General features: G+C 38.2%; 1 protein-coding gene across 1 annotated transcript; it reads left to right on the plus strand.

The window, feature by feature from the left end:
- The first annotated feature begins 6,066 nt into the window (after window positions 1-6,066).
- On the plus strand, window positions 6,067-21,929 carry LOC135627532 (uncharacterized). Its single transcript, XM_065133658.1, has 2 exons — window positions 6,067-6,099; window positions 21,181-21,929. Exons 1-2 carry the CDS (start codon window positions 6,067-6,069, stop codon window positions 21,676-21,678), a joined length of 531 nt encoding a protein of 176 aa, XP_064989730.1. The 3' UTR covers window positions 21,679-21,929.
- The last annotated feature ends 336 nt before the right edge of the window (window positions 21,930-22,265 follow it).

The raw sequence follows: 22,265 nt of genomic DNA on the forward strand, positions 1-22,265 counted from the left end.
CTTGAGCTTGAAGAATTAAAGAAGCAAATACAAGAATTATTAGATAAGGGTTTCATACGACCCAGTGTGTCCCCATGGGGTGCTCCGGTACTATTAGTGAAGAAGAAGGATGGAACATTGAGGCTTTGTATTGATTATAGACAGTTGAATCAGGTGACCATCAAAAACAAATACCCCATACCTAGAATTGATGATTTGTTTGATCAACTGCAGGGTGCACAAGTATTCTCTAAGATTGACCTGAGGTCAGGTTACTATCAGTTAAAGATCAAGGAGGAGGATATTTCAAAAACAGCTTTCAGAACTCGATATGGTCATTATGAATTCTTGGTGATGCCGTTTGGTTTGACAAATGCCCCTGCAGCTTTTATGGAACTAATGAATAGGATATTTCAACCGCTCTTGGATATCTGTGTAATTGTATTTATTGATGACATATTGGTGTATTCAAAGAGTAACCAGGAGCATGAGGAACACTTGAGAGATGTGTTGTCCATACTGAGAGAAAAGAAGTTGTATGCGAAGTTCAGCAAATGTGAATTTTGGTTGAATGAAGTTGCTTTCTTAGGTCATGTGATTTCAGGGAAGGGTATATCTGTTGATCCAAGGAAAATAGAAGCTGTAGTTGAATGGGAAGTACCAACAAATGTAACAGAGGTTAGAAGTTTCTTGGGCATGGCAGGTTATTACAGGAGATTTGTGGAGGGATTTTCTCGAATTGCTCAACCTCTCACCAAACTCACTAAGAAGAATATGAAATTTGTATGGGGCGATGATTGTGAGCAAAGCTTTCAAGAGTTAAAAAGAAGATTGACTAGTGCCCCTATTCTCACTATTCCAAGTGGTAGTGAGGGATTTGTAGTTTATACTGATGCTTCAAGAAAGGGGCTAGGATGTGTTTTGATGCAGGAAGGGAGAGTAATTGCTTATGCTTCTAGGCAACTTAAAGGTTATGAATTGAATTATCCAACTCATGATTTGGAATTAGCAGCAATCATTTTTGCTCTAAAGATTTGGAGACATTATTTGTATGGTCGACAGTTTGAAATCTTCACTGATCACAAGAGTTTAAAATACATTTTCACTCAGAAGGAGTTGAACATGAGGCAGCGAAGATGGATAGAACTTCTGAAGGATTATGATTGTGCCATCCGTTATCACCCGGGCAAGGCCAATGTTGTAGCTGATGCACTTAGTAGAAAATCTACAAGTTTTATGGCTAGTCTGGTCGTGAAGCAATGGAAGCTAATAGAAGAAAATTTTGATTTGAAAGCTTTGAGGAAAGAGCAAGACTCGATGATTTTGATGGCCTCCATTCAAATGCAGTCTGATCTTATGCAACAAATTAAGGAGGGACAATTACGAGATCCACACTTAATCTACTTGAGGAGTGAAGTAGAAAAGGAATTGAAGCCACAATTTCAAGTTTCAAAGGATGGCCTATTGAGATTTGGGGAGAGAGTATGTGTACCAAATGAACTAGATATCAAGAATCAAATCCTAAATGAAAGTCATACTTCAAAGTACGCCCTACACCCTGGGAGCACTAAGATGTATAGAGATCTTCAAAGTTATTATTGGTGGGAAGGCATGAAGAAGGAAATTGCAATGTATGTTTCAAAATGTTTGACGTGTCAGCAAATCAAAGTAGAACACCAAAGACCTGGAGGGTTGCTGCAACCTTTAGTTATACCGGAATGGAAATGGGAATGTATTACTATGGATTTTGTTTCAGGACTACCCAGAACCTCGAGGAAGCATGATGCTATTTGGGTTATCATTGATAGGTTAACAAAATCTGCACATTTCCTTCCGATTAATATGACTTATTCGCTTGATAGACTTGCAGATTTATATGTTAATGAAATAGTCAGACTTCATGGTATTCCAAAGGAGATCATCTCTGATAGAGACTCCAGATTTCTCTCTAGATTCTGGAGAAGGTTACAGGAATCTATGGGCACTAAAGTTAAGTTTAGTACTGCATATCATCCTCAGACTGATGGTCAGTCAGAAAGAACAATTCAAACACTTGAGGATTTGCTTAGAGCCTATGTTATGGATTGGAAAGGTGAATGGGATAAGGATATTTCACTTGTCGAGTTCACGTATAACAATAGTTATCATTCAAGTATTCAGATGGCTCCGTATGAAGCTTTATATGGGCGAAAGTGCATAACACCTATATGTTGGGAGGAAGTTGGGGACAGAAAGTTGTTAGCACCGGACAAGGTACAAGAAACTACCGAGAAAATTCAAGTTATAAGGAAAAGGTTAAAAGCTGCTCAGAGTCGTCAAAAGAGTTATGCCGATAATAGGAGACGAGATATTGAGTTTGAAATCGGAGATTTTGTATTCTTAAAAGTCTCCCCTTCCAAAGGCATTATAAGGTTTGGGAAGAAAGGAAAGTTAAGCCCAAGATTTATTGGACCTTTTGAGGTTCTTGAGAGGGTTGGTTCTGTCGCTTACAGGATTGCCTTACCACCAGCATTGAGCCATGTCCATGATATATTTCATGTCTCGATGATTAGAAAGTATATGTATGACCCTTCTCACATCATTAAGTATGAGCTGGTGGAGTTCGATAAAGATCTATCCTATGTGGAAGAGCCTATTCAGATTATTGATAAGAAAGAAAAAGTCCTAAGGAATCGGGTCGTCCCACTAGTTCAAGTAAATTGGAGACATCATTCTGGAGAAGAGACAACTTGGGAGCTAGAAGAGGAAATGAAAAAGGTGTATCCTCGTCTTTTCATCGAATAGAGGTACGATAAATTTAGAGGACTAAATTTTTCTTTTAAGGGGGGGAGAGTGTAACACCCCTCATTTCCGAGTGTTCGTATAATTTTTGGTGATAATGTAAGCATCTATTTTAATTGACAAAAGAAATAGAGTATGAATTAGAGGTAACTTATTTTTAAGATTTGGGAGATCTGTTAAAAAAAAAAAAAAAAAAAAAGAAAGAATCTGAGGACCTATATGTAAACCCTAAGGACCTAATCGTGAATATGATAAAAACAAGGACTAAACTGCAAAATGCACCAAATGACAAATTCCACCGCTTAAGCTTCTCTGCCTTCGTTGTTAAGGAAGCAGAGGAGGCAGCTCGTGGGTGATCAGGGAAAGAAAGAAAGAAAGAAAGAAGAAGAAGAAGAAGAAGAAGAAGAAGAGGAAGAAAATTGGGGCTTTTAGGGTTCTTGCTTTAATCTTGTCATTTCGGGTCAAAATTTCCAAAGGCAAGTGTTCTAACCCCATCCTACAGAAGTATTAGACTCTGTTTTTATGTTGATTCAAAATAAATTGGAAGATTTCTATTTAGAAACTGATATGTCTCTCTTTGGACTTAAAACCATGGATTCTGAAATATTTTCGGTATATTGACCCCTATACACTGTTTCGGCTATAAGTTTTAGCACAAAATGTGAATTCAGGCAGGAACTATTTTGTTTGTAATTAGACTCTTATGTCTTTCTTTTGACACCGATTTTGTAGAATTTGGACACCGAATACTTACCCAAACTTTTCTTTCAAATGAGACTATAGATGCTGTAAAACAGACTTCAAGATTTCTGACCTATCGATACTAAGTTATCTATAACTCCCTGTTGAGAATTCTGATTTGTACCAAACTGATTTTATTTGAAACTAGATTTGAAAATATTTCTTTGGACATACAGTTTGAAAATTTTGGAGTTCAATTGCCCACCCTACCGTCTGTTGAATCCGACCCTATAAATTCTGTAAAACAGTGATTGTAATTTTGACCTTGTGTTACCAAATCAGAGGTAACTCTGTGTTGGGAGCCCTGTTTCATATGAAATCTGTTCCATCCGAATATAGATTGATATATGATTCGACCATAGCCTTCTTATGGGTATTGGAGCATAATTGTTATTCTGAAATATTTGTTTGATGTGCCACTGGAATTCTGTCCGAAATCGAGCTTTGGTCGATTTCGCATATTCTGTTCCATTTCCTTTGGATACTTGAGTTCGCCTAATCTTCTTATTGCAATTGAGCTGATTATAATTGCTTGGAATCCCTGTACACTCTTGCTTTCATTTCTTTCCTAAAATGAATACTTTTGTGAGAGATTTGTTCCTTGCATCACACTGCTTTTGAAAAGGCACATGTACGTTTGGTTGTTCCGCGTGTGCTTCCGTTATATGCTACTTTTTGTTGAAACTGCCTTCTTGTACTCTGGTGTGTGGGATTGTCTGGACCTTTGCCAGAAATGGTAAAGGGTATGCGCTGATTTGCCCGCTTTGTGGGGTCCCGCTTTGAGGGATATTCTGGTATGCGCTTATTTGCCCGCTTTGTGGGGTCCCGCTTTGTGGGATATTGCTTAGAGCCTGCGATGCTCTGCCGGCCCCTTTGACTTCACCTAGACGTGGGTGGATGGAGCTCCCAGACGTGGGAGACTTTTGTCAGGTGGTCATTCAGAAATGGATGAATCACATTCTGACTGAGATCCCACTACACCCTCTATATGTTTGATATGACATCCAGAGTTTTTGTGAGTTATTTCTGTTCGTGCTCTGGATAGTTATGATATGATTGCAACGTCAAGGACGACGTTTGAGCTTCTGTACGACATATGAGTTTGATATGCTCTGAAATGCTTCATTCACTGTTGATTTTGCTTCGTAATGTTCCATATGTCGTTGATGTGATTTGGAACATTTTAAATGCCATTGATAAGCTCCGATATGTTTCCTTTGTTTCTGATATGCTCCAATTACTCTATGCCCCATCTGTCAGGAACCAAATATGTATGATTAAAAAGGACAACTATGATTTCTGCTCCTAATGATATTAAGTATACGAAATCGTATATTCTGCTTTGTGTTTGAAAACTGCATCTCTTTGGAAATTGTACTATTTTGATATGGATATGTTAGTCACTTGCTGAGCTCTTTATGCTCACCCCATTTGTTGATAAATTTTTCAGGATAGCGTATCGCTTGCTTAAATGTTAAGAATGGGCTGAGACAGTGGAGAGTTTAGAAGACGTTGGGCAGAACTTTTGTTAGCATATATGTAGTTGTGTATAAGTTACTCTGCATATTATGAAATGTGACGATGAATCTGGACCTGTGGATTTTGTGTAAGATAAAGGATCCCTTGTGTATAGGATTTTGGAATGTTAAATTAAATTTGTGTAATGATATGAACTTATGGTAAATCGATGATTCTGGTGACTGCATAGATTTCCCCACTTGTGGATTTATATTGTGATTTTTATTTGGTGAGTTGAGTTCAGATTGCATGAATTATCGAGTGATGTATGCTATGTTTATGAATTGCACAGGGTTATGAATTGATAGATTATAGAGGTGAAATTTGATCTGAATGTTTTCTTAGTGACCTCAAACGTGTGTTTGGATCCTGGGTTAGTTGAGACAAAAAAAAAATTTTAAATATCATGGATATTTTTAGGGGTGTGACAGCTCCCGTGGGCAAAAACCCAGCAGGGGCAGCCGCTCGGTGAGGCAGCACCGCCTGCGGGCGCTACCTCGCGGGCAGAACCACCTGCGAAGGGGACGACGCCCACAGGGGCGCTCGCCCGTGGGGCCGCCCAATTACAAGGTCGGCGCCGCCTACGGGCGTGCCGCTTGCAGGCGAGGGCAGCGACCCCGCCCTCTGTCGCACAACCCGTCGCCGGCACGGTGGCGGAGGCGGCGACAGCAGCAACAGCAGGGGAGGATGAGGGCATTAGGGTTTTCTAGGCAAAAGATAGTTTTGCCCCTCGGAATTTGAGAAATTCCAGTTTATGTCTTTTGTCTAAATTTCAAAAATACCCCTAGGAATTAAGAAATTCCCTACATGTCCCTAATTTCATAAAATACTAATTAATTAAAAAGTTTAGTTGATTATTTTTTGTTATTATTATCTAGTAGTCCTACATGATGATGATTATTTATACATGTGATGTATGATGAGTGGACGGATTATCATGGACCGTGTGATATGTGTACTTGTGATTATTATTATTGGGGTCACGAGCCTCCATTATATTTCTTATTTATTGTCGGGCCTACGTGCCTTTGATTAAGTTGTAATCACATGACGAGGCACAACGGAAGCGTGGATACGATAGTGGGACCCACGAGACGGACGATCGCGTTGCATGAAGATGCATCGAGATGTCGATGGAACCGACGAGGATGAGATGGACGATCACAGGGCATGGAGATGTACCGTTGCACACATAGATCTTGATGTGAGTGATTAGGTCTACTGGCTCGGGCCTAATCATATTAGGTTGTGGTCCATGATCATCTGGTGTGATTGCTTATACACATACTAGATATGTATATATATTTGCATGCGATGTAGATATATATTAAATATGTATATGTGTGACATGTCATATTAGGAGACCAAATCATAGAAACATCTCTCTCGATAATATTAAGTCGGTAAACGTGAGGCAATTAGATTGACCCATGTGGCCTTCCATCGTTATAAGTAGGAACCGATTCTCGGTGCAGGTTGAGTTGGTCGAGTCCCTCGAGACTCACCTATATCATGATTCGCTATCTTGCTTATGACATAGAGATGTCACTGGTGACCTGAGGACGTGGTATACTTGGTCGAGTCCCTCGAGGGTATATCATCAAATCAGACTCATCTTGTAACGAAGGTGTTGACTTAACCGAGCATCATGGTTAGTCGAGTCCCTCGAGACCATGGTGATTCAGAGGCCGAACAGGACGGGAATCACAAGAAGTTTTGAACGGTAAGAGTTGCCGACCTTTTAGGCTTAGTGTGATTGGTCAAGTCCCTTGAGGTTATACTAAGATGCTGATTGGATCCTGATCCCCACTAGAAGTCTGCCGGAGACTTCTGTTTCACATGTTGAGGGTATCGCGTGACTCGTTAGTAAAATAGTGGGAGCATATTAAGATAGAAGTCCATATCTTGATAGTTTATTTCTTACAAAATCTGTATGTTATTCATTTCTGCTGCATCTTTGATACCGGGGAGGGTAAAAATGCAGAATGGATTTTGAAAAACACTGATAGAACAATTGTTCAGATAGAAAATGTCACAGAAGGAAAGGAACGAACTTTTGAAGAAACTTTGGTAAAACAAAATATAGCTCACCACCAAGTTTAAAATATCAAAAGGGATACAGAAGATCACCACCCTAATGATAATAAACAAGGATATAGAACTGAAAGCAAAAGACTCACCACTCAAGGACGCATCCAAGAGATATAGAGTTCAAAAGAGCACTCCAAGAGAGCTTCTGCCAATATCCTCAGTTTTCTAAAAGTCCTTTCTAAAACCTAAATCCCAAAATAAATACTATTGCATGAAACAACCCTTCATGCATAGGGAATTTCGAAATTAAGTGCTTTATAGCTGCCAACGAACTCCATTAATGTATTCCTTAGCCATGAAGAAAAGCACCATGCTGCAGCTTTACAGTTGCCAACCAACTCCATTAATATACTCCTTTGTACAGGGAATATCCTGATAAGCTATCGTATCTGAGTAGGCTGAGTTGAAGATTATGTGACAATATTATTGGCTGAAGAAAAATATCATATTATCAGCATGGTCCATATGAACAGATTGTAGCAAATTAGACACTCCCGTGTCAATCTCCCCTAGTTAAAAAAGACTTGTCTTCAAGTCCGTGTTTGTTTCATCATCATGATTATAAAAAGGACTTAAATCAGCCACATTAAATGTTAGGGATACTCCGTAATCTTTAGGTAGCTCAATCTCATAAGCATTTTTGCCAATTTTCTTAAGCACCTTGAATGTAACGTACATGTTTATGAATTGTGAATATTGATTTTGAATGATTCTTAGCATCCTCAAATTGTTAGATTGGATCCTGGATTGAATTGATGATGAATTATAATATTATTGATTTTAGACAGGGTCACATTTCCTGAATGTGATAATTCAGGGGGGCGTGACAGAGTTGGTATCAGAGCATGGTTTGAGGTTTTCTAAGAATTTTGATATGCTAGATGTGTAATAAATTTTGAGGTTTAGTGATTTCTATTTAGAGACTGATCAAAAGTTTTCTTTTGTTATTTTTAGGAAGCAAGGATGACGAGGTCATCTGGTTCTCCTGTTGCATCTACTTCTGATCAATTGAGTGGAATTATGAAAACTCTAGAGGCGATGACACAAGTAATGCAACAACAAGTCCGACAAGGAAGAAATGATGAAGTTGGGAATTCAAACCAGACTGGGTTGGGAATTGAACAGTTTAAGAAGCTTAGTCCTCCCAGTTTTAGTGGTGAGCCTGATCCAATGGTAGCAGAACAATGAATGATGCGGATGGAGAAAATATTTGATGTTTTAAATTGCCCAGATGATAAGAAGGTTTCTCTTGCCACCTTCATGCTAGAAGGAGAGGCTGAGCACTGGTGGCGAACCATGAAGAGGATTTCTGAAGCTCGACAGGAGCCAATCACTTGGAAGGTATTTACAGAAAAGTTCAATGATAAATATTTTCCAGATTGTATTAGAGAGCAGAAAGAATTGGAGTTCCTGAATCTCATCCAGGGAAATTTGACAGTAGCCAAATATGAGTCTAAATTCACCGAGCTCTCTAGATTTGCCACACATATGATTGATGATGAATATAGGAAAGCAAGAAGATTTGAAAGAGGATTAAGGCCAGCAATAAGAAGCCGGATATCAGTTTTAAAACTCCAAGTATACACTGATGTAGTAGAAAGAGCTTTCATACTTGAAAAAGACTTGGAGGAGATCCAAGAAATCAGGGACAAGAATAGCAAGGATAAGTTTGTTGGTAAAAGTAAGAGAGGAAATGAAGCAGAAAGAAGTAACGAGAAGGTAAAGGTACCTAGATTTGAGAAAGGAACTCCATCACAAAGAACTCTATCGTGTACAAAATGTGGACGTAATCATGAAACAAGTGAGTGTTTTCGGGTGATTGGAGCCTGTTTTGCCTGTGGAAAGTTAGATCATAAAGTCATAGACTGCCCACTAAACAAGAAGAAAGAGCCACTACTCCCTAAGCCGACAGCCCATGCTAGAGTATATGCTATCACAGAACAAGATTCCAGAGCCTCTAAATCAGTGGCATTCTACCTAAACTACTGGATTATTTGCTACACGTAACTACTGCTGTTGGGGATTCCTTGACTACAAATCTGGTTTATCCATCTTGTTTGATTTCTATTGGAGAACATGAACTCCTTGCCGATTTGATACTCCTAGAAATCCAAGGTTTTGATATTATACTTGGCATGGATTGGCTATCTTCCTATCATGCTAGTATTGATTGCTATACAAAAATAATTACTTTCTGCATACCAGATCAGCCTATATTTTACTTTAAGGGTATTAGGCATGATTTGCCTCCTTGCTTGATATCAACACTTCAAGCTTATCGTCTTATGTAGAAGGGTTGTTTTTGTTATATTGTGTGTGTAAAGGAGCATTCAAATCAAGAAACTCACCTAAATGAAATTACAGTGGTCAAAGAGTTCCCTGATGTATTTCCAGATGAATTGCCTGGTTTACCTCCAGATAGAGAGAGAGAATTTGCTATTGATTTGGTCCCCGGGATAGCCCCAATATCTAAGCCTCCCTACAGAATGGCACCACTCGAGCTCGAGGAATTGAAGAAGCAAATACAAGAGTTGTTAGATAATGGTTTCATTCGACCCAGTGTCTCACCGTGGGGTGCTCCAGTGCTATTAGTTAAGAAGAAGGATAGGACGTTGAGGCTTTGTATTGATTATAGACAGTTGAATCAAGTGACCATGAAAAACAAGTATCCCCTACCCAGGATTGATGACTTGTTTGATCAATTGCAGGGTGCACAAGTATTCTCCAAGATTGATCTAAGATCAGGTTACTATCAGTTGAAGGTCAAGAAGGAGGATATTCCAAAAACAGCCTTTAGGACACGATATGGTCGCTACGAATTTTTAGTAATGCCTTTTGGCTTGACTAATGCGCCTGCAGCTTTTATGGAACTGATGAATAGAATATTTCAACCACTCTTAGATGATTGTGTAATTGTATTCATTGATGACATATTAGTATATTCAAGGAGTAATCAAGAGCATGATAAACACTTGAGAGATGTATTATCTATACTAAGAGAAAAGAAGCTGTATGCAAAGTTCAGCAAATGTGAATTTTGGTTGAAGGAAATTGCTTTCTTAGGCCACGTGATTTCAGGAAGGGGCATATGTGTTGATCCAAAGAAGGTGGAAGCAGTAGTTAACTAGGAAGTGCCAACAAATGTAATAGAAATTAAAAGTTTCTTGGGCATGACAGGTTATTATAAGAGATTTATGGAGGGATTTTCTCAAATTGCTCATCCCCTTACCAAACTGACTCAAAAGAATGTGAAATTTGAATGGAGTGGTGATTGTGAGCAAAGTTTGCAAGAATTAAAAAGAAGATTAACTAGTGCCCCTATTCTCACTATTCCGAGTGGTAATGAAGGATTTGTAGTTTATACTGATGCTTCAAGAAAGGGCCTTGGATGTGTTTTGATGCAAGAAGGGAAAGTAATTGCTTATGCTTCAAGGCAGCTAAAGAATTATGAATTGAATTATCCGACTCATGATTTGGAATTGGCAACAATCATCTTTGCTCTAAAGATTTGGAGACATTACTTGTATGGGCGGACATTTGATATTTTTACTGATCACAAGAGTTTAAAGTACATTTTTACACAGAAGGAGTTAAATATGAGACAGCGAAGATGGATAGAACTTCTAAAGGATTATGATTGTACCATCCGTTATCACCCAGGTAAAGCAAATGTTGTAGCTGATGCACTTAGTAGAAAATCTACAAGTTTTATGGCTAGTCTGGTTGTGAAGCAATGGAAGCTATTAGAAAGAAATTATGATTCGAATATAATAAGGAAAGGGCAATACTCAATAATGTTGATGGCCTCTATCCAGGTGCAAACTGATCTCATTCAACAAATTAAAGAAGGATAACTATGAGATCCACATTTAATATACTTGAGGAATGAAGTTGAAAAGGGATTGAAGTTGAATTTTCAAATTTCAGATGATGGCCTATTGAGATTTAGGGATAGAATATGTTAGGATCGGAGCGGCACTAAGAGGGGGGGTTGAATTAGTGCAGCGGATTAAAACTTCGATTTTAACAAAATCTTTCGTATGATAAGAACGGAACTTGAAAAGTTTAACTTGAAAGCGTATTCTTAAAGTTGCGCAGCAAGGGTAATAAGGAACTAAAGCAGTAAGAAGATTTGCAGTAATGTAAATGACAATAATAAAATGCAAACTAGAGATTACGCCGATTTTTAGAGTGGTTCGGTCAAATGACCTACTCCACTTGCGAGGCCCCTCTTCGATGAGACTCCCACCTTCCACTAGCAAGTCTCTTGAAATGGAAGGGTAAACACCCCTCTTACAACCTTTTACAAGCAGCTCAACCTCTTACAAATTTTCAATAAGAAAGAAGGAGGAGAACTCTCTAGCAAATTGAAAACAAGACTTGCTAAGACTTTCTAAGACTTTTCTCTCAATCAAAATGCTTCTCAAAAGTTGTAACCTCAGCTGAGATTTGAGGGGTATTTATAGGCCTCAAGAGGATTCAAATTTTGGGCTCCAAAATTTGAATTTTCTTAGGGTTCCCGGTACTGGAGGTGCCACCGCCCAGCCAGGCGGTGCCACCGCCCAGCGCTCGAGTGCTGGACGGTGCAACCGCCCAGCCAAGGAGGTGTCACTGCCCAGCCAGGCGGTGCCACCGCCTGGCTCTCCAATTCATTTATTTGGCTTAATTTTAGCCCAAACCAAATCTGACTTTGGGCCCAGTTGGCCCCTAACCAGGATATAGGATTATCTCTTAATCCTAATCCTAATTACAGGTGAACTACATAACACAAAAAAAACATCCTAAGCAAGTTTTTTAACCGCGAACGTCGAGTCTTGTTCCGGCGAGCTTTCCGACGAACTTCTTCCGACGAACACACTGCAAGCTCCCAATCTTTGTGATGACTTTAACGAGTAGCCGAGCCTTCTCGGTGATCTCCGCGAGCCTTCGACGATTTCTTCGGTGAACTTCCGACACGTTCCCGATTTCTTCTCGGTTGGTTCCGGCAGCATCTCCGATGATTCTTCGGTCTCTTAAACGTCCATCGAGCTCGACTCTGGTATCCTTGCTTTATGTTTTCTAGTTATCGTAGTTAATCCTGCACACTTAACTCAATAATATGGATTAGATCAATTAACCCATCAATTGATTATATCATCAAAATCCGAGATTCAACAATCTCCCCCTTTTTGATGATGACAATCAATTGATGACGGAGTTAAACATAACTCCCCCTATCTATATGCCATATTACGAGAAGATAAAAAAAAACACTTGAATTCCATCCCATTGGATTCAAGCATAACCCGATAAGTTCTAATCGTAGAACTTATCGTTGTCCTCATTAAACAATAGTAAGTCCGAAACTTCGATGAAAATCATAAATTAAATGATAAGGGACGAATTTTGCTACGACAGAAGATAAAGATTTCTAATATAAATTTCATGATATCAATCTTGTGATATTTTCAAGGATTTGCAAGTCATCAAAGACATTCATATCACACAAGTTTTTGTAATTCATATTAGTCATGCTATCGTTCTGGTGCAAGTCATCACTTCTCCCCCTTTGTCATCAACAAAAAGAGACAAGCCAGCTAATTGATGATCATAGAAAAAGGTTTAGCATTTATCAAAGTTCATCATTCAAATTTGCCAGAAATAGTTTATCCAAAAGACATCATCATCTATGCAGATTAAGACAGTAGTTATCTAAAAGGAAAGATCAGTTATCGTTCAATCGATGACAAACTTGAACTTGTTGTTAAAAGCAAACAGAACAGAATAAAAAGATACATCAATTTAATCCTTAGGAGGTAATCCACAGTGCTGATACATGATATCTATTTTTTCATTCATCTGTCGTAGTGTCTTCAAAATTTCAACTTGTTGATTCTGAATTTGTTCTTGCTGTGATTTGATCTGAGATAGCTCCGCCATAATGATATCTTCAGAGGAGGAAACAGGAGCTGAAGGTGCTGCGCCAAAGGGACTAGGAGGAGGAGATTCATTTCCCATAAGAATTGGTGTTTCGGGTTGTTCTATTGGTGTAGGAATTGGATCCGTCCTTCTAGGCTGCCTAACCCATATGCCATTGTTAAAAGTGCACCTAAGTCTTTTCAGCAGGTTTTTATTTATTATGTTATATCGATCATTTTGAATAGATTCTTCATCGGGTGGAATGCAAATGTCATAGGCATGAAGAATTCTAGTGATTAACCTCCCATATGGCAATATAGTATCTTTAGTCATAATATCCTGCATGTGTTGGCGAATTAAGTACCCAAAACAATTATGCTGACCGGTCATAATCCAATACATGGTTCCTATCTCTATTTGACTTATTTCGTCAAGATGAAATTGTTTGGGGAATATGATGCTTGTGATAATGTGATGAAGAATTTTAGAGTTGAAAGGCAGTAAGTGTTCACAGCTCTTGGGTAGGAAGTCAAGGTTTGGATTTGCAAAAATTGTTTTCACGGCTTCGGTATAGGTTGCTCCTACGGTTTTGACGTCCCATTTACCTTTAAAATAGCATCCCCTATCTTTTTCAGTTATGCCAATTAGCTCACAAATGGTGCTGTCAAATATTCTAATGGGTGTTCCTAGAATGTAAGTGCTTAGGCTATCATTGTCCTCATATAGGTTGGCATAGAACAATTTCACTAACCGTGGATAGATTGGTTCCTCTATTTGTAGTAGAGGTAGAGCTTCTAGGTGTGCAAACCACCTAATGGGATCTAAGTCCTCTAGTTCATCCAAATCAACGTATTTTCCCTTATGGACACATCGTGTTTCAAATTTTGGAAAGCTAAGGGCTACCTCTTTTGATCTAAAAAGGTCATGGTTATATGAATCTCCTTCAATCCTTATTCCTTTTGATCTCTTAGGAGCCATTTTCTAGATAAGATGATGATGAAATTGTGAAAAATAAGCAAGAGAAAGAGAAAAGAAAAGAGGGATTTCAAGTGTTACCTTGTGGAGATTATGTTGAGAGATGGAAAGCTTGGACCACCAAGAATCCTTCTCCAATGTTTCTAAGAGTTAGAATGAGAGTTAGAGGGAATGGGAGAGGGTTTTTGAGAGGTTTTTCTTCGGGTTGGGGGCGGTGTCACCGCCGGCCCTAACCCCTCGAGTTAAAAGGGCGACTTGGTTGGTGTCACCGCCAAACTGGTCGGTGTCACCGCTTGGCGCCCGAGCGCCAGGCGGTGCAACCGCCGGATCTGGCGGTGCCACCGCTGGCATCACGCGGAGGAAAGAAAAAAAAATTTTCTTCCTTCCTTTTGTTTAGCTTCTTCCCTCAAGATCATAAGTTATACTTTAATGGATCATTTTGAATTGAAGAGGAAGGAAGAATTCAAATTCATAAACGAAGGGAAAAGAACGAGTCATTTTTGTGAAATTCATTTTAGGGACAATTTAGCATGCCTAATTCCCTTCGGATGAATTCAAATTGGTCTTCATTCAAAGCTTTTGTAAATATATCTGCTAATTGATGCTTTGTGTCAATGAATTCTAGAACAACATCATTGTTAAGGACATGATCGCGTATGAAATGATGCCTAACATCAATGTGCTTAGTTCTAGAGTGCTGAATTAGATTTTTAGTAAGGCATATGGCACTAGTATTATTGCATTTTATGGGAATATTTTCAAAGTGAATTCCAAAGTCCTCTAATGTATTTTTCATCCAAATTACTTGTGCACAACATGCACTTGCAGCAATGTATTCGGCTTCCGCCGTAGATAGTGCAACTGAATTTTGTTTCTTGGAAGTCCAAGAAACAAGTGCATGTCCTAAAAATTGACATGTTCCGGATGTACTTTTTCTATCTATCCTGCATCCGCCAAAATCGGCATCTGCATAAGCTATTAGATCGAATTTTTCAGATTTTGGATACCACAATCCTAAATTTGGAGTTCCTTTAAGATACCTAAATATTCTTTTAACACTCTTAAGATGAGATAATTTAGGATTAGATTGAAACCTAGCGCAAAGTCCTACACTAAACATAATATCCGGTCTAGTCGCGGTGAGGTAGAGTAGACTACCTATCATTCCCCTATATGTTTTTTGATCGAAACTTTCACCATTTTCATCCATATCTAACTTAGTCGCAGTACTCATAGGGGTGTTTATTGCTTTCGAATTATCCATGTTAAATCGTTTTAACAATTCTAATGTATATTTAGATTGGTTAAGAAATATATCATCACTAAGTTGTTTGATTTGTAATCCCAAAAAGAAAGTTAATTCACCCATTAAACTCATTTCAAATTCAAGACTTATACATTTGGCAAATGATTCACATAGTGATTCATCCGAAGAGCCAAAAATAATATCATCAACATAAATTTGCATAATAAGAAAACTATTTTCAAAATATTTAATAAACAATGTAGTATCAACCTTGCCTTTAGTAAAATTATTTAAAATAAGAAAGGAACTAAGCCTTTCGTACCAAGCTCTAGGAGCTTGTTTCAAGCCATAGAGGGCCTTGGTCAATTTGAATACATGATTAGGAAGAAGAGAATTTTCAAATCCGGGAGGTTGTTCGACAAATACTTCTTCGGAAATAAAACCATTCAAGAAAGCACTTTTAACATCCATTTGAAATAGTTTAAAATTATTACTACTGGCATAGGCAAGGAGCATCCTTATGGCTTCTAATCGAGCCACGGGAGCGAATGTTTCTTCGTAATCGATACCTTCTTCTTGGTTGAAACCTTTGGCCACTAATCTAGCCTTGTTTCTAACCACGATACCATTTTCGTCTTGCTTGTTTCTAAAGACCCACTTAGTACCTATGACTAAGTGGTCACTTGGTCTAGGAACAAGCTTCCATACCTCATTCCTCTCAAATTGGTTCAATTCTTCTTGCATTGCAATGACCCAAAAATCATCTTTTAAGGCTTCGTCAATGCATTTAGGTTCAATTTGAGAAAGGAAAGCGGCGTTAGCACAGAAATTTTTGAAAGAAGAACGAGTTTGAACCCCTTTTGATGTATCTCCTATAATTTGCTCTTTTGGATGAGCATCTACATACTTCCATTCTTTTGGTAAAGAAATTTCGGAAGAAGATGCATTCAAATGGCTATTTTGAGGAGAGGGTTCATTTAAATTCAAATTATCAAAACCAAGATCATCATCAAAATCATTTTTCTTTAAATCAGAAATTTCATTAAAAACTACATGAATAGACTCTTCAATTACTAAAGTTCTTTTATTAAAAACCCGAAAAGCTTTAGAAACGGAAGAGTAACCAAGAAAGATGCCTTCATCGGATTTAGCATCAAATTTTCCTAAGGCATCCCTTTCATTTAAAATTAAGCATTTACAACTAAAAACTTTAAAATAGGAGATGTTTGGTTTTTTGTTATTCCATAATTCATAGGGAGTTTTGGATAAGGATGGTCTTATTAGGACTCTATTCATGATGTAGCAAGCCGTATTTACGGCTTCGGCCCAAAAGTACTTAGGTAAACTATGTTCATTCAACATAGTTCTTGCCATTTCTTGTAGGTTTCTATTTTTCCTTTCAACTACTCCATTTTGTTGAGGATTTCTTGGAGTTGAGAAGTTGTGATTGTACCCATTACTTTCGCAAAAATTTTGAAAGTCACAGTTTTGGAATTCACCACCGTGATCACTCCGAATTGATGAAATCATGAAGCCTTTTTCGTTTTGAGTGAGTTTACAAAATTTAGAGAAACACTTGAAGCAATCACTTTTGTGAGCTAAGAAATAGGTCCAAGTGTATCTAGAGTAGTCATCCACAATCACAAAAGCATATTTGCTTCCACCTAGACTTGTTGTATCAATTGGTCCAAATAAGTCCAAATGGATCAATTGTAATGGTCTAGTGGTGCTAATTTGATTTTTTGGTTTGAAGCTTGTTTTTATTTGTTTGCCTAGTTGACATGCATCACATACTTTTTCCTTAATAAACTTTATATTTGGAATTCCTCGTACTAATTCTTGAGATGAGATCTTAGATATTGTTTTCATGCTTGCATGGCCTAATCTCCTATGCCAAAGCCAAGCATCATCATTTACGGCGGAGAAACACATTTCATTACTTAGTTCATCAAGATTGATGGTATAGACATTATTTTGTTTTAAAGCAATCATAGTCATGTTATGATTTGGTTTTTCAATAATGCATATATTTGATTCAAATCTAACGATGTAACCTTTATCGCATAGTTGACTAATACTCAAGAGATTATGTTTCAATCCATCAACTAGTAAGACATCATCAATGGAAAAATTAAATTTGTTACCAATAGTTCCCTTGCCAATGATTTTGCCCTTGTTGTTGTCTCCGAAGGTAACGTACCCTTCTTCTTTGCTAGTGAGCATAGAGAAATGAGATGGATCTCCAGTCATATGTCTTGAGCATCCACTATCGAGATACCATCTCTTGCTCCTAGCTTGTGGGTTTGTCTACAAAAGAGGATGATTTTTAGGTACCCATTTGATTTTGGGTGCCTCAAAAATTGACCCACTAACTTTGTTATTTATTATTGAATTCTTTATAGTTCCTTTAGGAACCCATATTAATTTTTGTAAACTAATTTTCCTAAATGGGCATTTGTAGGCAATATGTCCGGATTTACAACAAAAGTTGCATTTCATATAAGAGGAAACATGTAATGTAGGTCCTTTTATGAAAGTGGTAGGATTTTGATGTAATCCTTTTACAAATCCAATTCCATTTCTATTTGCGATGTGACCCTTGTGTGCAAGGATCATATCTAATCCTTTGCTACCAACCTTAAACTTGTTTAAGGTTTCCTTAAGAAGCAAATTTTCATTTTTTATTGCTTCTAAGTGCTCACACTTAGAGCATAGAGGAGTTTGAAGACTATCAAACTTATCTTGTAGCAAAACATGCTCTTTCTTTAAGATACTTAACTTCTTGCTAACAGTTCTACATTCATCAAATAATTCATGAAAAGCGATAGATAGTTCTTCAAAAGATAAATCTTCATTAAATAAATCACATACCTCTTCTCCTAACGCCATTAGCGCGTAATGAGCAACTTGCTCGGTGTTGGACTCCTCTTCTTCGGATGCGCTTGAATCATCCCACGTTGCCTTGAACGCCTTCTTCTTTGATGTTCTCTTTTTGGCTTGAGGACAATCGTTCTTATAGTGTCCCGGTTTTTTGCATTCATAGCAAATCACTTGGTCCTTCTTTTGTTAAAATTTATTTTTTGTATTATTTTTAAATTTGTTCTTTCTTAAATATTTTTTAAATTTTTGAGTCAAAAGTGCAATGTCATTGTCACTGTCCTCATCACTTGATGTTCCTTTCAAGTGGTCTTCTTGTGATTTGAGTGTCATATCCTTCCTGTTCTTTGGAAGGGGGTTCTCGAGCTTGTCATGAGCTTGACATGTCATTTCGTAGGTTATTAGAGACCCAATGAGTTCTTCAAGAGGGAATGCTTTAAGGTCTTTGGCCTCTTGAATGGCCGTAACTTTTGGATCCCAACTTTTAGGGAGGGATCTTAAGATTTTAGTTACTAGTTCAAAGTTAGTAAAATCTTTACCAAGAGCTTTGAGTCCATTGATGACATCCGTAAACCGGGTGTACATGTCTCCGATGGACTCACTTGGTTTCATTCGGAAAAGTTCGTAAGAGTGCACAAGGATGTTGATTTTGGACTCTTTCACTCGGCTAGTGCCTTCATGAGTGACCTCAAGAGTTCTCCAAATATAAAAAACCGAATCACACATTGAAACACGATTAAATTCGTTTTTGTCTAGTGCACAAAACAAGGCATTCATAGCCTTTGCATTTAAAGCAAATACCTTCTTCTCCGATTCATCCCATTCGCTCATCGGAAGAGAAGATTTTTGAAATCCATTCTTGACAATAGACCAAAGCTCAAAGTCCATAGAAATGAGGAAGATTCTCATGCGAGTCTTCCAATATGTGTAATCCGACCCATTAAACAAAGGTGGTCGTGCAATAGAATGGCCCTCTTGCATGCCGGAGTAAGCAATCTCTCTTGGGTATTAAACCAAATATGAGAGATAACCTCGCTCTGATACCACTTGTTAGGATCGGAGCGGCACTAAGAGGGGGGGGTGAATTAGTGCAGCGGATTAAAACTTCGATTTTAACAAAATCTTTCGTACGATAAGAACGGAACTTGAAAAGTTTAACTTGAAAGCGTATTCTTAAAGTTGCGCAGCAAGGGTAATAAGGAACTAAAGCAGTAAGAAGATTTGTAGTAATGTAAATGACAATAATAAAATGCAAACCAGAGATTACGCCGATTTTTAGAGTGGTTCGGTCAAATGACCTACTCCACTTGTGAGGCCCCTCTTCGATGAGGCTCCCACCTTCCACTAGCAAGTTTCTTGAAATGGAAGGGTAAACACCCCTCTTACAACCTTTTACAAGCAGCTCAACCTCTTACGAATTTTCAATAAGAAAGAAGGAGGAGAACTCTCTAGCAAATTGAAAACAAGACTTGCTAAGACTTTCTAAGACTTTTCTCTCAATCAAAATGCTTCTCAAAAGTTGTAACCTCAGCTGAGATTTGAGGGGTATTTATAGGCCTCAAGAGGATTCAAATTTTGGGCTCCAAAATTTGAATTTTCTTAGGGTTCCCGGTGTTGGAGGTGCCACCGCCCAGCCAGGCGGTGCCACCGCCCAGCGCTCGGGTGCTGGACGGTGCAACCGCCCAGCCAAGGAGGTGTCACCGCCCAGCCAGGCGGTGCCACCGCCTGGCTCTCCAATTCATTTGTTTGGCTTAATTTTAGCCCAAACCAAATGTGACTTTGGGCCCAATTGGCCCCTAACTAGGATATAGGATTATCTCTTAATCCTAATCCTAATTACAGGTGAATACATAACACAAAAAAAACATCCTAAGCAAGTTTTTTAACCGCGAACGTCGAGTCTTGTTCCGGCGAGCTTTCCGACGATCTTCTTCCGACGGACTCCCTACAAGCTCCCAATCTTTGTGATGACTTTAACGAGTAGCCGAGCCTTCTCGGTGATCTCCGCGAGCCTCCGACGATTTCTTCGGCGAACTTCCGACACGTTCCCGATTTCTTCTCGGTTGGTTCCGGCAGCATCTCCGATGATTCTTCGGTCTCTTAAACGTCCATCGAGCTCGATTCCGGTATCCTTGCTTTATGTTTTCTGGTTATCGTAGTTAATCCTGCACACTTAACTCAATAATATGGATTAGATCAATTAACCCATCAATTGATTATATCATCAAAATCTGAGATTCAACAGAATATGTATTCCAAATGACTCAGATATCAAGAACCAAATCTTAAACGAAGGTCACAATTCAAAGTACACTATGCATCCTGGTAGTACAAAAATGTATAGAGATCTCCAAAGTCATTATTGGTGGAAAGGCATGAAGAAGGAGATTGCAATATATGTTTCAAGGTGTTTGACTTGTCAGCAAATCAAAGCAGAACACCAGAGACCTGGAGGTTTGTTACAGCCCTTAGATATTCCTGAATGGAAATGAGAATGCATTACTATGGACTTTGTTTCAGGACTACCCAGAACCTCTAGAAAGCACGATGCTATTTGGGTCATTGTTGATAGGTTAACCAAATCTGCACATTTCTTACCAATCAATATGACTTATTCTCTTGATAAGCTTGCAGATTTGTATGTTGATGAAATAGTAAGACTTCATGGTGTCCAGAAGGAGATTATCTCAGATAGAGACTCCAGATTTCTTTCTAGATTGTGGAGGAGATTACAAGATTCTATGGGCACCAAAGTAAGGTTTAGCACTGCCTATCACCCTCAGACCGATGGTCAATCTGAAAGAACAATTCAAGTACTTAAGGATTTGCTTAGAGCCTATGTTATGGATTGGAGAGGTGAATGAGATAAAGATATTTCTCTTATTGAGTTCACTTACAATAATAGTTACCATTCGAGCATTCAAATGGCTCCTTATGAGGCATTGTATGGGCGAAAATGCAGAACGCCTATATGTTGGGAGGAAGTTGGTGATAGAAAGTTGTTAGCACCAGATAAAGTACAAGAGATTACTGAAAAGATTCAGGTTATCATAAAAAGGCTAAAGGCTGCTCAGAGTCGGCAAAAGAGCTATGCTGATAACAGAAGACGAGATATCGAGTTCCAAGTAGGGGATTTTGTATTCCTAAAGGTCTCCCCTTCCAAAGGCGTTGCAAGATTTGGAAAGAAAGGAAAGTTAAACCCAAGGTTCATTGGACCTTTTGAGATCCTTGAAAGAATTGGCTCTATCGCTTATAAGATTGCCTTACCACCATCGATGTGTCATATTCATGATATATTTCATGTGTCAATGCTCAGAAAGTATATACCTGATCCCTCTCATGTCATTGAGTATGAGACGATTGTGATTGAGAAAGACTTATTTTACAAGGAAGAGCCCATTCGGATTATTGATAAAAAAGAGAAGATCTTAAGAAATAGAATCATTTATCTGGTTAAAGTAATTTGGAAGCATCATTCTACAAATGAAACGACCTGGGAGCTAGAGGAAGAAATGAAGAAAGCTTATCCTCATCTTTTCGCCGAAAGAGGTATGACAAATTTAGTGGACTAAATTTTCTTTTAAGGAGGGGAGAGTGTAATATCCCCCATTTAAAAAAAAAATTAGTAAATGCTTGTTTGTAAATATGAGGATTATTTAATAATTTTTTTATTAAATAATATTATATTAAAGTTTATGGCTAAGGACCTAAGAGTAAATATTAAAAGTTTGAGATAATTTATAGAATATTCAGAATTGAGTAAATAAAAAAATAAAAAAATAAAAAAATAAAATAAAATGGAGGACATGTGTCATTAACAAGGATGAGCCACTTAGCATTTATTCTAAAGTTGACACGTAAACCCCCATGCATGCTTGCCACCTCACTATTTTAGCATGAGCCAAACCTAAGTAATTTAAGGCACCATTAAAAAGAAACTTTTCAGCCAACGTTAGTTTGAGGAGACGAAGAAGAAGACGAAGAAGAAGAAGGAGAAGAAGAAGAGGAAACTTTGTTTGAGGTTTTGCATCAACTCCCTATATTTGGTAATCAAACTCATCTAAGGCAAGTGTCCTAACCTCTTCCTATAGAATTCCTAATCTTTGTTTTCCTTTTAATTCTTTATAATTCAAAAGATTTCAGCTTAGTGCCAAACCGT

The sequence above is a fragment of the Musa acuminata genome, chromosome BXJ2-11 (genome assembly GCF_036884655.1).
Source record: "Musa acuminata AAA Group cultivar baxijiao chromosome BXJ2-11, Cavendish_Baxijiao_AAA, whole genome shotgun sequence".
Lineage (NCBI taxonomy): Eukaryota > Viridiplantae > Streptophyta > Magnoliopsida > Zingiberales > Musaceae > Musa > Musa acuminata.